Source organism: Rhea americana, unplaced genomic scaffold (genome assembly GCF_003343005.1).
Source record: "Rhea americana isolate MKP2758 unplaced genomic scaffold, rheAme1 scaffold_93, whole genome shotgun sequence".
Taxonomy (NCBI): Eukaryota; Metazoa; Chordata; class Aves; order Rheiformes; family Rheidae; genus Rhea; species Rhea americana.
Genome location: NW_028187122.1, coordinates 1,079,162 through 1,093,338, shown reverse-complemented (window position 1 = coordinate 1,093,338; position 14,177 = coordinate 1,079,162). Strand labels below are relative to the sequence as shown.

General features: G+C 43.0%; 1 protein-coding gene across 1 annotated transcript; it reads left to right on the top strand.

Annotated features, from left to right (window-relative positions):
• The first annotated feature begins 289 nt into the window (after window positions 1-289).
• Window positions 290-13,841, top strand: LOC146584422 (annexin A8-like protein 1). Its single transcript, XM_085324836.1, has 13 exons — window positions 290-404; window positions 506-552; window positions 4,455-4,545; window positions 4,825-4,919; window positions 6,066-6,179; window positions 7,003-7,093; window positions 7,729-7,808; window positions 8,422-8,481; window positions 9,025-9,118; window positions 10,801-10,896; window positions 11,138-11,196; window positions 12,173-12,295; window positions 13,591-13,841. The coding sequence occupies exons 2-13, from the start codon at window positions 532-534 to the stop codon at window positions 13,645-13,647; spliced, it is 981 nt and encodes a 326-aa protein (XP_085180962.1). The 5' UTR covers window positions 290-404; window positions 506-531; the 3' UTR covers window positions 13,648-13,841.
• Window positions 13,842-14,177: the final 336 nt, after the last annotated feature.

The window sequence follows — 14,177 nt, the reverse complement described above, 5'->3', positions numbered from 1 at the left end:
AGAGCGGCCTATTAAGTTGTGGCAGGACTTGCTAACTCTCAGTGGAGTTTTATTCTGGGAATTACCTGGTTGTAATTTGCATGTTGTGTCAGTGCCAGAGGCTAAAATGCTGGGGCGGGAGGGAGGGGGACTCAGTGGAAAAATTAAAATGTACTTTAGTCAACTGAGGTTGAATGTAGGGCTCTTCACAAGAGAAGCCTGGTTTATTAAGCAACTTGATCTCTCCCTGTGAGATCATATGGGAAAAACAGGTCAAGCCATGTCTGAGGGTGTTGCCCTGTGGAATTTGTAGATAAAGGTGGTTCATACCTGCGTGTTCCCAGCACAGAGAAGCCGGCTACGCCTGCAGTTTCCAGAGGGAGTAAGCCTCTTGCGAGAAGCACAGTTATTCTAATTTTCTTGCGGTAAGTTTATTGGAAAGAACTTTTCTTTCTTCCCTTTCCACCCTCCCCCCATTCATTTCCCTATCATGAGTTGTGAAATGTGTGGTTTTATTCATTAACAGGCCCAGAAACAACCACTGAGACAGCAATGGCATGGTGGAAGGGCTGGGTAAGTAGAGGAAATACCCAAGTAAGACCTTTTTGTTTTGGCACTCTATTGAGATAACGTATGAGCTGCATCACTCACTGCGTGGAAATGAAATGCTTCCCTTTAGAAATCAGCCAGACCTATTTGCTGATTATCTGACTACAATACAGTTTTAAAGCACTTCTGAAACTTTGAGTAAGGGAGGTGTTAACATACTTGCTGGCTTTAGGAAAATGGTCAGACTCTGCTGGCACGGCCTGTTTTTGTGTGCCTGGCTACACGGGAAGGCGGTGCTGGGGAACAGCTGAGCGGCACAGCTCAGTTCTGCATTCGGTCCCAAAGCTGTGGGCTCTTCATCTGTTCCCCCCTCCTCTGGGCAGTGATTTCAGGGCACTGGGCTTGTCCCCGTCTTGGTTCCCAGCTGCCTTGGCAGGCCACGGTCACAGAGGGAGACTATGACCAAGCTGCAATGGGAGCAGCTTGGGGGGGGGAAGGGGGTGGTGAGTTTTGAATACTGGAATTGGACACCCTGTCAGCTTGGTAAGAGGGCAGAAATGCTGTGCATGCTGCCCTTCAGGCGCCTGTGGCTTTGTGCGGTCCGGGGCGCCCACAGGGTGCCCCGAGCAGCCCCGGCAGCGCGAGGAGGAGGATGCGGTGCCTGGGGCAACGCGTGGCTCTGCCAACACGGGTGGCAGCGCTCTCGTTGGCTAATGTGGGAGGCCGGGACCTGGGGACTTTCTGTAAGCCAAGGTCCAGCAGAGAGCTGCTGGAGCAGAGCGTGCGAGAGAGGAGTCGCGACGGGAAAGCTGTGTCTCCCGGAGGCGCCACCCGCCCGGCAGCGCCGCCAGCTCTGCGCAGGCTTTGCCTCGGTCTCGGTTGTAGAATGGTTAGTCCCAGGGCCCCTCTTCTTGCCGTGAAGACAATTTTAGGTTTCAGCAGCTCATACAAGCAGTAAAACTGCAGCGAGGCTGCCGCGCTGGAGGAGGCGGCGGCTGATCCGTTCTCCGGCCGCGGCACGGGGAGTCTGGGCGCTGACAGCCGGCCGAGGAAGCAGCCGCGGCGCTCTGCTCCTGCGTGCCAGGACGCTCCCCAGAGCAGCTCCGCAGCTCCGCAGGGATGTTCTGCAGCGTATTGGGTTACCGCGGGCGCAATACTGCCTCGTGGGCCGAGGAACCACTTCTTGTGGACTTGATAAATCATTTCCCAGCCCCTCTGTTATAATTTTGCCATGGGGGCGGGAACCTCCAGAAGACCTTGAAGAAAAATCTCAAGCTCTCCTCGTTTTCCAGGTCTTTAACAGAAAACCTTTTCCTGATGTCAGAACACGTCGTGACTTTTTTTCAGAATGTTTGGAGTTCTAATCTTCCTGTTGCCTGATCTCTCTCTGCCTCTCTTTCACTTTGGAAGTTCAGAGTAATAGGTTTTACCCAAAGCTTGGAGGAAGATTCACTTGAACTTTTGCCTTTCTGTTTTTTCTTTCTTTACTTTTTTTTTCTTTGCAAATCTATAAATAGTTAGAAAACTTAGAGTGAAAAAAGTAAAAGGAGTAGAGCCCTTAAAGCTTGAGAAATCTTTTGTCTGTTGGTGTTTTTAGGGGGTGGAGGTATGGAGAGAGCAGGAGAGGACAAAGGAAGAGTGGGAAAAACATTTATTTTGATTTTACAAATTCTTCATGCAAAATTACAGTTCAAAACTGAACAAATGAAAAATATCGTATTTATTTTTAAGACTTCCTCAGGAAAAAAAGAGTAATTTCACCTGACTCCCCCCCCCCCCCGAATTTCAAAATTTTAATAAAATACAATTTAGATTTGAAAATATTTTGATGGGAACATTTTTCCTCCCCTCCCCTTCATTCATAACATATAAAGCTTTTCAGAGCGACAGTTACAAGGTACACTAGTTTCACTGCTTTCCTGTCAATTACACATCTTCACATAACAGTTGCACAGATGCTCTGAGTAGTCGAGTAGTTTCAATCAGGTAATTAGAGGATCAATTCATCTGGAAAAGAGACTGAACCGAACAGGGTTTCTGTAGTAACCTGATGTGGTTGTACCTTTGGTGAAGCAGTTGGATACACAAAGAGAATGAGGTGTAGGATGTGAGTCATGAGTGAGCTACTTGAGCCAGGATGGGCTGTAAATCTTTATTGGATTTATTTTTATTTTTTTTTATTTTTTTTTAAAAAAGTTCATTGTTTGATTTGTTTCCACCTATTCCAAACCTGTGTGTAAATAAAAGCTCGGCTTTGCACTCCCTCTTTCCGGGCACAGATCCAGAGCAATTCTTCTCTTCTGCACGGTCTCTTGCATGTAGCTAGCGAGGACTGTCTAACTTTTTCAGGGCAAAACTCAGGGCTGAGTGTAACCTGCCCACACCCTGCTCTCGGCTGTGGCTCTCTGCCAGCGGCAGGGTGCGGTGGCCTGCGAGCCGGTCTCCGTGCCGATGTAGAGCTGTGAACAGCGGAGGGCTTCCAGGCCCTTCTGTGTTTGATGAACACATCATCCTCTCTTGTTGGGCGTCGTTGCCTTTTGGTTACTTGCTACTGCCCCCAGAGCTGGGCTGGCAGGCAGGCATGTGCTAGCTATATCTGCCAGCAGGGCACTGGACGAGGACACTTGGGCTAGCTTGCACACTCATCCTGAACCTCAGCTCATGCCTCAGCTGTGGTGCTAGGCTGGACCTGGCATTTTTTGGCCATGTGCTCAGGAGGATCTAGCATTAATCTTGCAGATTGTCATTAAAAGCAGGAATGCAAATCTGGAGGGGAAGTTTCACAAGCTCTTCTACATGACAATGATTGCCTGAAGGCTAGCTCATGGGAGACTTCTCTCCAGGGACAATTTTTCCTTGGAGAGAACTTGGATGACTTGTATGACTCTAGGGAAAAAGGGTAGGGACCTATTTCAGGCAGGAAGTAAGAGCAAAAGGGATTTGCAGCAACACAGGAGACTGCTAAGTGGCCCATAACATGGCATGTTTATGAGAGTATAGTCATTTTCTGGGGCAGTTTAAAGCCTTCTGCTGGTAAGTAAGTTACAATGTGCTCCTTGTTGGAATGAAGTGATAATGGCTTTTTATGAATTTAACCACTCATCCACCTCCATGCTGACAAGACCTTTTTGTCGGAAATATGTCAATATATCCAAACCAGATTTTGTTAAACTGAAGCTCTTAAGCTTGAGTTCTGGTTGATGGTACCACTCTGTTGTGGTAATTGGAAACTTTTTGCCCTGGGACTCTGGATCTGGAATTTTCTTAGTGATCTATCTGGCTGATTTCTGTATGGTTGGTCCTCAGGTCATGGAGAGGAGGAGAATATTAAACCTATGTTTTGCCAGGTGGGTCTTCTACTTCAAAATGGTACTGCTCTTGCCCAAATTATTCCAGGAGAGATGCTTGCTTCTGTGAAATTAGCTGTACCCAAATGAAGCAGCAGCAGAATAAAGCTGCTACCTTGAAAAAATGGTCTGAGAGCATGACTCTGCCATGAAGTAGAAAAGATTGTGTATAAAATTAATCTGTGCTATAACACTGGGTAATGCAGTTCCTAACAGCAGTATGATATTATAACATACATGCCCTGAAGCATTCCCTTTAAGGGGTGAACAGGAAAGTCCCGCCTCTGAAGCATACTCAACTTTTCCAGTTGGGACCACCTGCACTTAAAGATTGTTGCAACAGCGTTAAGTCATGCTCTAGTGCTTTGCATTTCACATTTCAGCCACGAGCCACAGGAAATTTGTGTTCTGCTTGGAGCTGTGCCCTGACAAATGACTTTGAAGCAACCCCTGTACTTTCCTCTGCCTTCTCCAGGTGTAGGCCAGGGAAAACAACGTAATCTCCTTTCCAAAATGCTTTTCTTTCAGCTAATGAAAAGCAGCAGAAAAAAGCCATTATTCTTGTTCTTATTCTTTCAGAGTGAAGCGGAAGGATGGTCTGTGACAGGTGCTTTGAGCTTTGACCCCAAGCCTGATGCTCAGACTCTGTACAAAGCCATGAAAGGGCTTGGTGAGTTCACTTCATTTAATATCAACCACATGTGTAAATTCCTATGTGCTGAGCTTATAATAATCCAATTGAAAGGCCTTCCTCAAGAAAATTGCAGCCAGAGATGTCATGTTTTTATGTGGAGAATTCAAAACTAAAGCTTCCTCAAGAAATACTTAAATTTCTACATTATGAAGGCAATGAATTAGGGAAGGCTGGCTGGATACCGGAATCTGAATTTAGGACTAGTCTCAACTTATTCTATGCACTATGTTAAAGGTTTGTTGTTGTTCTCCCTAGGGACTGATGAGCAAGCTATAATTGATGTCCTAACCAAGAGGAGCAATATGCAGCGTCAACAGATTGCCAAATCCTTCAAGTCGCAGTTTGGAAAGGTTCTCCTAAAACAATATTCAGGCAATATTTCACTGCATGCATGATGTAGCAAACAAGTGTACAGTTCATCCTGCAAGCATGGTCAAATAATGTTCAGGTCTCCTAGAAATACATTGATTGATATTTGATTAGACCTGGGGCAAATGTATTGAACTATATTTTAGTGGAAAAAATGGATTTCTTCTAAGATTGCCATTTTCCTGAGAATATTTTTGATCAGAAATCTGTTTAAAATCTATTTTGACTTAAAGCATAACTTCATGTTGCTTTTGAAACTGTAACAAAAATTTATTCTAAGTGTCGTTTTTGATTAAAAATTTGGTTTGAAGTCCTTCTAAATTACAAAAAAAGGGGGGGGAACTTATTTTATCATGTTTTTTAGGAAATTTTGAAGAGGAAACAAATTGTAGTTGTTGAAAACCATGCTTTTCTGTGTCTACCTTTTTGGCTTGGATAAAATCTTATTTTATTTCCTGATGAGGAAAGTTTATGCTGCAAACTCTTCCACTAGCCCCACCATGGATCCAATTGTATGAGAGTCACAGTTGAACACAAAAAGGGAGACCTGCTGGAAAAGAGTAATATAGGCTACTGGGTCATCATAGGAAAAGGAAGAGACAGGATGCCCTGTAAAGGGCCTGAGAAAGGGGAACAAATGTGTATAGGTGAATATGAGACAATAGAGTGGCTGCTTCCTATGTATCTAGTAGAACAGGGTGAGTCATCCACCAAAAAACTACTTTACTATGGTGGTAAGGTTCTGAGGCCCGCCTTTAAACAGGCTGTGAGCCTGATTTTGTAAAATGCCTTGGTACACGCTTATGATGGGCTCTGAGGGTTCATCGGTTCAAGGCCTTCAGCTGCCTGTTTCTCTCCTTTTGTATAGCAGTGTGGAGAAAGATTTTTATCTTTCTGACTCTGTGGCAGAATTGATTTAGTAAGTGGGAGAAGCTTGGGTATGAGGATGACAGGGAATATAGAAGGACCTAGACAAATCCCACTTTGAAGGTGGGTACCTTTTCCAGCCCCAAGACCTTGCTAATGAACTATCAACACAATACTGCAGGTGGCAGAGATGGGCAGCACAGCGCAGTGAAGAATTTCTTTGGGAATTTTTTCATAGTTATACAGTGCATGTTTAACAGGATCTGATTGAAACCTTGAGGTCTGAGCTGAGTGGCAATTTTGAGAGGCTCATTGTAGCTCTCATGTACCCTCCATTCAAGTATGATGCCAAGGAGCTTCACGATGCCATGAAGGTGAGTTGCTTGCATGCTGCTTATTAAGCAATAGCATAGCTCCAGTGCTAATTTCCTGTAATTGTGCTTATTAATGCAAGTGATAGTAACTGGAGTGTTGTGTGACACAGTTTCTCAGAAGGCTACTGTTAATAACAAACTGTATAGTTAATTGTTCTATTAAAACACATTTGTGGTGGAAAATGCTACTTTAATATTTAGGGCTGCATTTGGATTTTTGTACATATCTCAGAGTTTGGGGAAGGCAGCAGCAGAACTAAACTCTTCACTTTGGCAAAGAATGATCATTCATGAATGCCAGTTTCCAGCTAAATACTCCTTCACTGCTTTCTGCAGTGCCTCCTCTGTATGAAGGTCAATGACCTCAGGCCAGAACTGCTGCCCTGACACCCCAAGTGAGAAGCGAAGCCTTTAAGAAATCAGTGGGTGGTGGTGAGAGGGCCAGGCTGGAGTCAGCTGGGCAATACCTGTTGATGCAGCACTATTTAAAATCATAGATTGAGAGAGGTCTATGAAAATGGTACAAAGATGTATTGACTGGACAAGAGTTGCTCTCTCCACTTCTCTCTAATACTGTCCATCATCAAAGACTTGGATGGGTATGGTTGCATAAAATCATCCTTTAAAAATTGTGCACCTCAGTAAAATCTATGCAGAAACCAAATATGTCTCAAGCTTTCATATTGACAGTGCTCAGCACACAGCCCAACGCTTTGCTGCCATCAGACTCCTCACTTGATGATACTTCTCTTAGCAATAGATTTTGCTGCATGGTAAGATATCTTCCTCCATTTTTATTTCTCCCTTGTGCTTCTAATTAAAGGGTTTGGGAACAAGCGAAGATACCATCATAGAGATCCTGGCCTCTCGGACAAAAGCACAGATCAAAGAGATAATCAAAGCATACAAAGAAGGTAAATTGCCTGGGGCTCTGCTTTGTGTGATCAGAGCAATGTGTGGCTGCCTCACTGCACAATAGGAACAAGGTTACCCACTTAGCAGCGAAATGAGATTTTTTTAAATTGGGAAGGTACAGATGAACTCTGCTTTCAGCCTGGTAAACAGAATGTGGCTGTGATGAGTAAATCTGAAAATCCCTTTCTCCTTCCATCCAGTTGGTGAAAAAGGTCAGCGAATTACAAATTTGGTTCAGCTGGGACACACAGACTATTTTCAGAGTACAGACAAAAATATAGCTACTCGCTTCACTTTATTTCTTCACCTTAAATACACTGTGGATGGAAAGCTGTCAAATACTTTTTTTGTTACATATTTGACATCTCTCTGCTCCCTTAAACTACATCTCTAGCAATAAGTATTGGATTACACCTTTGATGCCACTGGAGCTAGTGTTATACCTAGCCACAGATGGGAATACCTGTCTGGATGTCATTGAGCCTGCGGGTTGATCTCATGCCTGGGTCTTTCCCTAGTGACCTTCTTGACTAACATCAGGCTTTTTATTTGTCCTTGGGTGGCTGATGACATCTCACCATGTCATTCAAATAATAAAACCTCTTTTTATTGTCCTTCTCTTTCACTTGTGTAGAATATGGTTCTGATCTGGAAGAAGACATAAAATCAGAAACAAGTGGCTATTTCGAGCAGATTCTAGTTTGCCTTCTTCAGGTAATCTTAGAAAAGAGAAATAGAGATCTGAAGATCTTAACATTTTCCTCTTTCTTCTCGGGAAAGCTATGAGCGGGGGCAATGCTGTCACGATCACCAGATAAACTGCAAAGACAGCTTGTCACTTTGTTCTCAGTTTTCAGCTTTAGAGAGAGGAGCAGGGAACCCCCCCATTCCCTTAGCAACAGTAAGATTGATGGAAACTTTTGGCCAGCACTGCTGTGAGGGGCCACCTCATTTTTTTTTTTCATACGCATAAATACACTCATTACAGTCATTACACTCTCCAGCAGTCTTAGAAAGCAATACGCCCAGTTACGATTCAAACCTATTCCAGATTCTGCCCTTACAATGCCGAGTGCATTCGAATGCATTTACCCTACTGAACTTTTCAGCAGCATAATAATTTAGTAATTTTTTTTGCTCCAAGCATATGAGTGATTTCAAGCACTTCAGTCAAGGAATTCTTGTGTTTTCTGAAACATTAGTGCTCAAGTACTCTGCAGAGATAGATAGCTGAGAAGGAGAATTCACCTGTCTAGAAAATACTCTGATCCTTGTATGGAAGATACTTTACGAAGGAAAATGGCTAGCTTTCTCTTCGTTCTCGTAGGGTGAGAGAGACAACGCCACTCTCTATGTGGACACAGCGCTGGCTCTCCAGGATGCAGAGGTACTCTCAAATGCCTGTGATCAGTGATAGTGTGATCAGTGGTATGCCTGGATCCCAATTATCTTGAATTTCAGGGTGTTTGGGCAACAAAATCAGGGTGTCAGCAGGGGATTGGAGCCATGGTAGTTTGGGGAGGGCTCTTCTGCAAGCACAAGCAGCTTGTGGTTCTTCAGTTTTGCCTGCACTGCTGAGCCTTGGCACTCTGTAGAGGAGTGGTTGGAGCTGGGCTCAGGCTCAGCTGCTTTCAACATGTGGAAGTTTATGGATGTGGTGGAGTGGGATGGCTAAGAGACCCTCAAGAGCATCGTGAGATGCTCCAGCTGCTGCAGACAGGATAGAAAGGGGGAAGAAGCTTGCTGCTCAATTTGACTAGAGGACATGGTCAAGAATTTATGCATTGAACCGTTCTAGGAGAGTCTAGTTCATATGATATTTTAGATTACTTCAACACCCTTTATCCAAGCAGTGCCTCATGTCACACTCCATTCCTTCAGCAGCTGCGTGCATACAACTTCTGTAGTAACTATGCATGTTAAATTGCAGACTCTCTACGCTGCTGGAGAGAAGATACGGGGCACGGATGAGATACAGTTCATCACCATCCTGTGCACAAGGAGTGCCACACACTTACTGAAAGGTATGTAGCAAAGCCTCCACCCATGGGTCTCTGAAATGAGACTATCCAAAAGAAGAGGCATGGCTACAAATGGCAAGGGCCGATGGTTAGAACTAAGCACCTGAGAGTGTGTCCTAATTCTTGGCTCTTCAGAGTGTCCAAGAGCTGTCAGTAGCTTTCATGGAGACTGTGAAGACTCAATGCCACTGAAATCAGCCTGCTTACTTGGGAGTCCTGATATTGTAGTGATGGCTAGATGGTATAGGTTTTCTTATAAATCCCAGGAAACGGAGATAGTCCCCTTCTAACCAGCTAAGATCATGAGATAGATAGACCTGTGACTCTGTAGCCATGGGCTCCTCTGGGGAAAATCACTGTGATAGATCTGCCTGTCTCAGACTCTTGAAGCAATCTAAGGCTCTGACTAACAGATATGGTTGTATAGGCTGGGTCTAATCACATCAAGTAGTCTGTAAATCAACTGGAGCTAAATGAGACTGATGATAAATTAGATATGCCTGAGCTTTTGCAAGCTGAGGTCTTCTGAGATGGTTTTCTAGGCCCTGGAGGCCAGGTGCCCCTCATGTTTTCAAATTTAATCTCTCAGAATCACTTAGAAAACAAAACAAAACAAAAACAAAACAAACAAACAAAAAGACTGCCTCAGCCTTTAGGAAGTGAATTTCAAACTGTCTTTGTCTATATGCAGCCAACCTTTGGGACATACTTTAATGCCAACAAAATGAATCTGTGGTTTCCTCTGTACTGAGGCAGGCTGTGAGTAATACTTTATTTTTAAGACTTGAGTGTACATTTTGTAGCCAATATATTTTGAATATGGAGAGCAGGCCTGAATTGTGAAGGTTGTATCCATCTGTCTGTTCTGTGGTGTTGCCTTTCACAGAAATATCAGAGTTAATATTTAGGGAATTGATCTTAAATGTTGTGGAAGCTTAAGTATAACATTCATTGTGTTATAAAGCTCTTTTTCCTTCTTTGCTAGTTTAAAAGCTAGAAACCAAAATTGAAATCTGTAGTTCTGAACCCCAGAGTATTCTGAGTGTGCAAGGGAAACAACGGCAACTCTGTTGCTGATGTTTTATTAATGTGGGAATTCAAATACCTTGGAATCTGCACCTGTTCTGCTTGTCTTCTCTGACTTGTTTTTTTTTTTTTTTAATGTAATTGGAATAACTTTTTCCATGCTGTTGTCATTATTTAGAAGTCCAAGGGCTATGAGCAGCATACTCCTAGATTTAATCTGATTTTTATTTTGTTCCTGAAGCCAGAGACCTGAATAAATATGAGACCAAATGATAGAGTTCTGTAGCTTGCTTCAGTTCAGTGGTTAAACAATGATGAAGGGTCAGTTTTCTAAATAAATATGAAATTATTGAACTTACATCTTCAAAAGAAGACAGGGAATTAAGCCCCTTTATTCCATTAGTCATTCTGTGCATATGCAATTATTTACTGCTTTCTCAGGATTTAGTGAATGTTGCTGGGTACTTTTGTAGCTGATTTCTGGGCATAACTAAAACTTACTGAAGTTCGTGCAAATGTGGCCACTAATTTAGGCTGTTATAGTAGGATTTGCGCTTCCATGTCTCCACTCAAGCAATACCTGTAAATACCTGTAAATGTTGGGTAAATGCCTGAGCAGTTGCTTGATAAATATTTAAAGTGCCTTGTATTTTAAATAGTGTTTGAAGAATACCAGAAACTTGCCAATAAGAGCATAGAAGACACTATCAAGAGTGAAACTCAGGGTTCACTAGAGGATGCTATGCTGGCTATCGGTAAGAGCCGTTATACTTCCCTCCTTGTCTGAATATGTCGTCTTTTCTCCTACAGCAGCTGGATGTGGGTTGGATCTAGTTTATTAAGCTATCTGTTAGGAAGTGAAAGGTATTCTTAAACAAAATAAACCAAGATAAGGGGGAAGGACGGAATTAATGGAAAGCATATTGAATCTTTATCACCTGCTGTTCTGGGCTGGGATTATCATTGATACTTATTTGAACCTCTTCATATGCCTAGTGAAGTGCACAAGGAGCATCCATCACTACTTTGCAGAGAGATTGTACCACGCTTTAAAGGTAAGACTCTTTGTTACAACAGAGTTTTTCATATTGAGTATAACTGTAACCTGACTTCCACCAATAGAAATCAGAAGAGTCAAAGTTCTGGTGAAATCCGGATGCATTTCTACCTTAGGTAGAAAAGTACCCCTTAGTCTTGACATATCAAAAGAATCTGACTTTTCTGACTTAGGAGGCCACAAGCAGCCCAGTCCTGCATTCTGCTACATGGACAAGATTTCTGGAAGAGACTTTTCTGGGACATTCATCATGGTGGAGTTTTGCCCATGATGTTAATCTAGTGGGCTGGATGACAATGCTTTCTTTTCAGGAAGCAGTTCTCTCAAAGGAGTATAAAATGAAAGAGTTTCACATGAGAGTGTATGATACATATGGGTTGTGCAGTTGGGGCCAACTGCACTCATATGTGTGACTTTTAACCCATATATGAAAATGCCAGCTGTTCCAACTTTTTGGAAAGCTGAGAGAACTGATTATTTTCATATTCCCCCAAAGATTTTTGTTATGTGAGCTTAATGTTCCTGAGAATGAAAGACTATATGTCAATAACATTCTCTAGGTGATCCTGCTTGAGAAGGGTGGTTGGACTAGATGATCTCCAGAGGTCCCTTCCAACCTTACTGGATGATCTCCAGAGGTCCCTTCCAACCTTACTGATTCTATGATCCTATCTATGATTGGCTGGATCCAGGAGTTGCATGAGTGGTGCTAGGGAAGGGCAGTACGTATTCACTCCCCACTTCCAGCTCTGTAGCATATTTGCTTTTGTATTTGATATGTGCAAAGACTCGTAGCACAATTCCATGAATGGCTTTCAGTGCCAATGGTAGGTTGATATGCTGTAGTAGTAGATACGCTGCAGAGAGTATGTCAAGTGACGCATGAAAACTGATGACTCCTGTCCTAGAACAGTTTGCAACAACTTGTCCCTTGAACACCCACCGACACTAGACCGATAAATCTTTTATTCTAGGGGGCTGGCACCCATGATGGGACTCTTATAAGAGTGATTGTGTCCCGCAGTGAAGTTGACTTAAATCTTATAAAGGCTGAGTTCAAGACAATTGCAGGACAGTCCCTCTCCAGCATGATTCTGGTAAGCATCATCTTGATATGATCATTCCTGGTCATTGCATGCATTCCTGACCTGTAAGACACTGTTGGTTCTTTTCAGTAAAAATATTACTGCAAAGATCATAACTTTCCTCCTTCATCAGGCCTATTAAAAAATCTCCTCCTTGAGAGATTTATGAGCCTGAAGTGTGAGTCAGATTGTGTGCTCTGGATGTCACTTGGGCAAAGCCAAACCCGAGGAGAAAGAGTTCCAGGCTTCTTATTGACCAGACTGCATCTGTGTATTCTATGATCTCCTAGATGAATCTAGATTCATTTAATCCTTCCTATCACTCCCTTTCCACACTGCTGTGCTGTTTCTTCTCTCTGCTGTCCTGAGCTTCCTCACTAGTGCCCCATAAGTTAAAGAGGTTGTGACTATTTATATTAAACCAGTTCACCCCAGATGAAGGCCTGGTCTATATTGCAGTTATCTAGGTCTAGAAACTGAACCTTATCAAAGCTTATTGTAACTTTGGGGGTTTGAATCTCAGCTCTGAGTGAATGATCCTTTTCCTAGCAGAAAACCATGCTGTCTAATGGGGCTGGAATGCTGTTTTTATAATCTCTCATAAGGAATCTGATACATTCCCCCAGTGCATGTGGCACAGAAGTCCTATCCTTGGTAGTTCCCATGGGAAGCCTTGTTCTATAATGAAAGCTCTTTTTTCTAATTGACACTGTCAGTGTCTGTCATGTTGATTAATGATCAGTCTTCAAGGGTCTGTATAGAATATTCATTCGTTCTGAGAAGTGAAAACGGGTGTACACCTGTCACCACAAAATAGTCAAAGGGAGCAAAATGTTCATCTCATGACATTCTCTGTAGTACTTTTCTAGATCAAAATGACTGTATTTGTGGGTTTCTGGAAAATGACGTGTTGGGGCTAACTATACTGCCCTTTCCCTTCCTGTGAGGGAAAGAACAATACAGGGATACCCAGGGGAGTTCAGGCTGAACACTAAAGGCTCGATTTCTCTCATTCACGCTGACACTTTCTGGGCTGCTCTGTGGGATGTAGCCCTGATCAATTGCTCACATGGATTCCAAAGAAAAGAATTGGACTTGATAAAATATTATTTCAGGTGGCAGCGACAGACCTCGTTTCTCTATTCCCTTTTGATGGTGTGTCAGCTGGCAATAACTCTGCTGAAGTCTGCCTTGCTCTTTGCAAAGCCCCTTTCCTGTGTGGGCATCTTGTGGACTGAAAAGGCAGCACATGGGGTGCTCAGAAGGACTTCTGTACTCACCTTTTCTTATTTGCTTTCCCCTATCAGGATGACACAAGTGGCGATTACAAGACAGCCTTGCTGAATCTCTGTGGCAGTGATTGACAGAATCCAAGAGGAATATACTGAAATGGATACAAAGAGAAAATTATCTGTGAATAAGTATCTGAAAGTGTACATTTAGAAAATCCTTCCACTGAGCCAAGTGGAAAACAAGATCAGATTAGAGGTCAAGATTTTTAAAGCTTCCTAAGGGTTGTGGAGGCTCAGTACGCATTAAAAGCTCCTTAATTCCCTAACAGTTTTAGAAGCATTCCTGTTTGTGTTTGATTTTTTTGTTTGTTTGTTTGTTTCCATTTTGTTCTGTGCAATTTCCCTTCCCTTTTAGTACGTTGTGAAGGGTGTCACTTGGACATGAAGTTAAAGTTATCTTAACATCATGGGGTTCTCTGTAGGAGTTTCAACACCTGAAGAACCATACAAAGCTCCAGCTGTCCAGAAGCCTTGTTAACTAGGTCTAGCTGGTACAGCACCTGCTGTTTGATCATAACAGGGTGGGTCCTGAAAGAGTCTCAGCTATTAACAGATTTTTAGAGCATGGGTCAGAATAGAGAATCTAAACCTAGGAGTGCCTG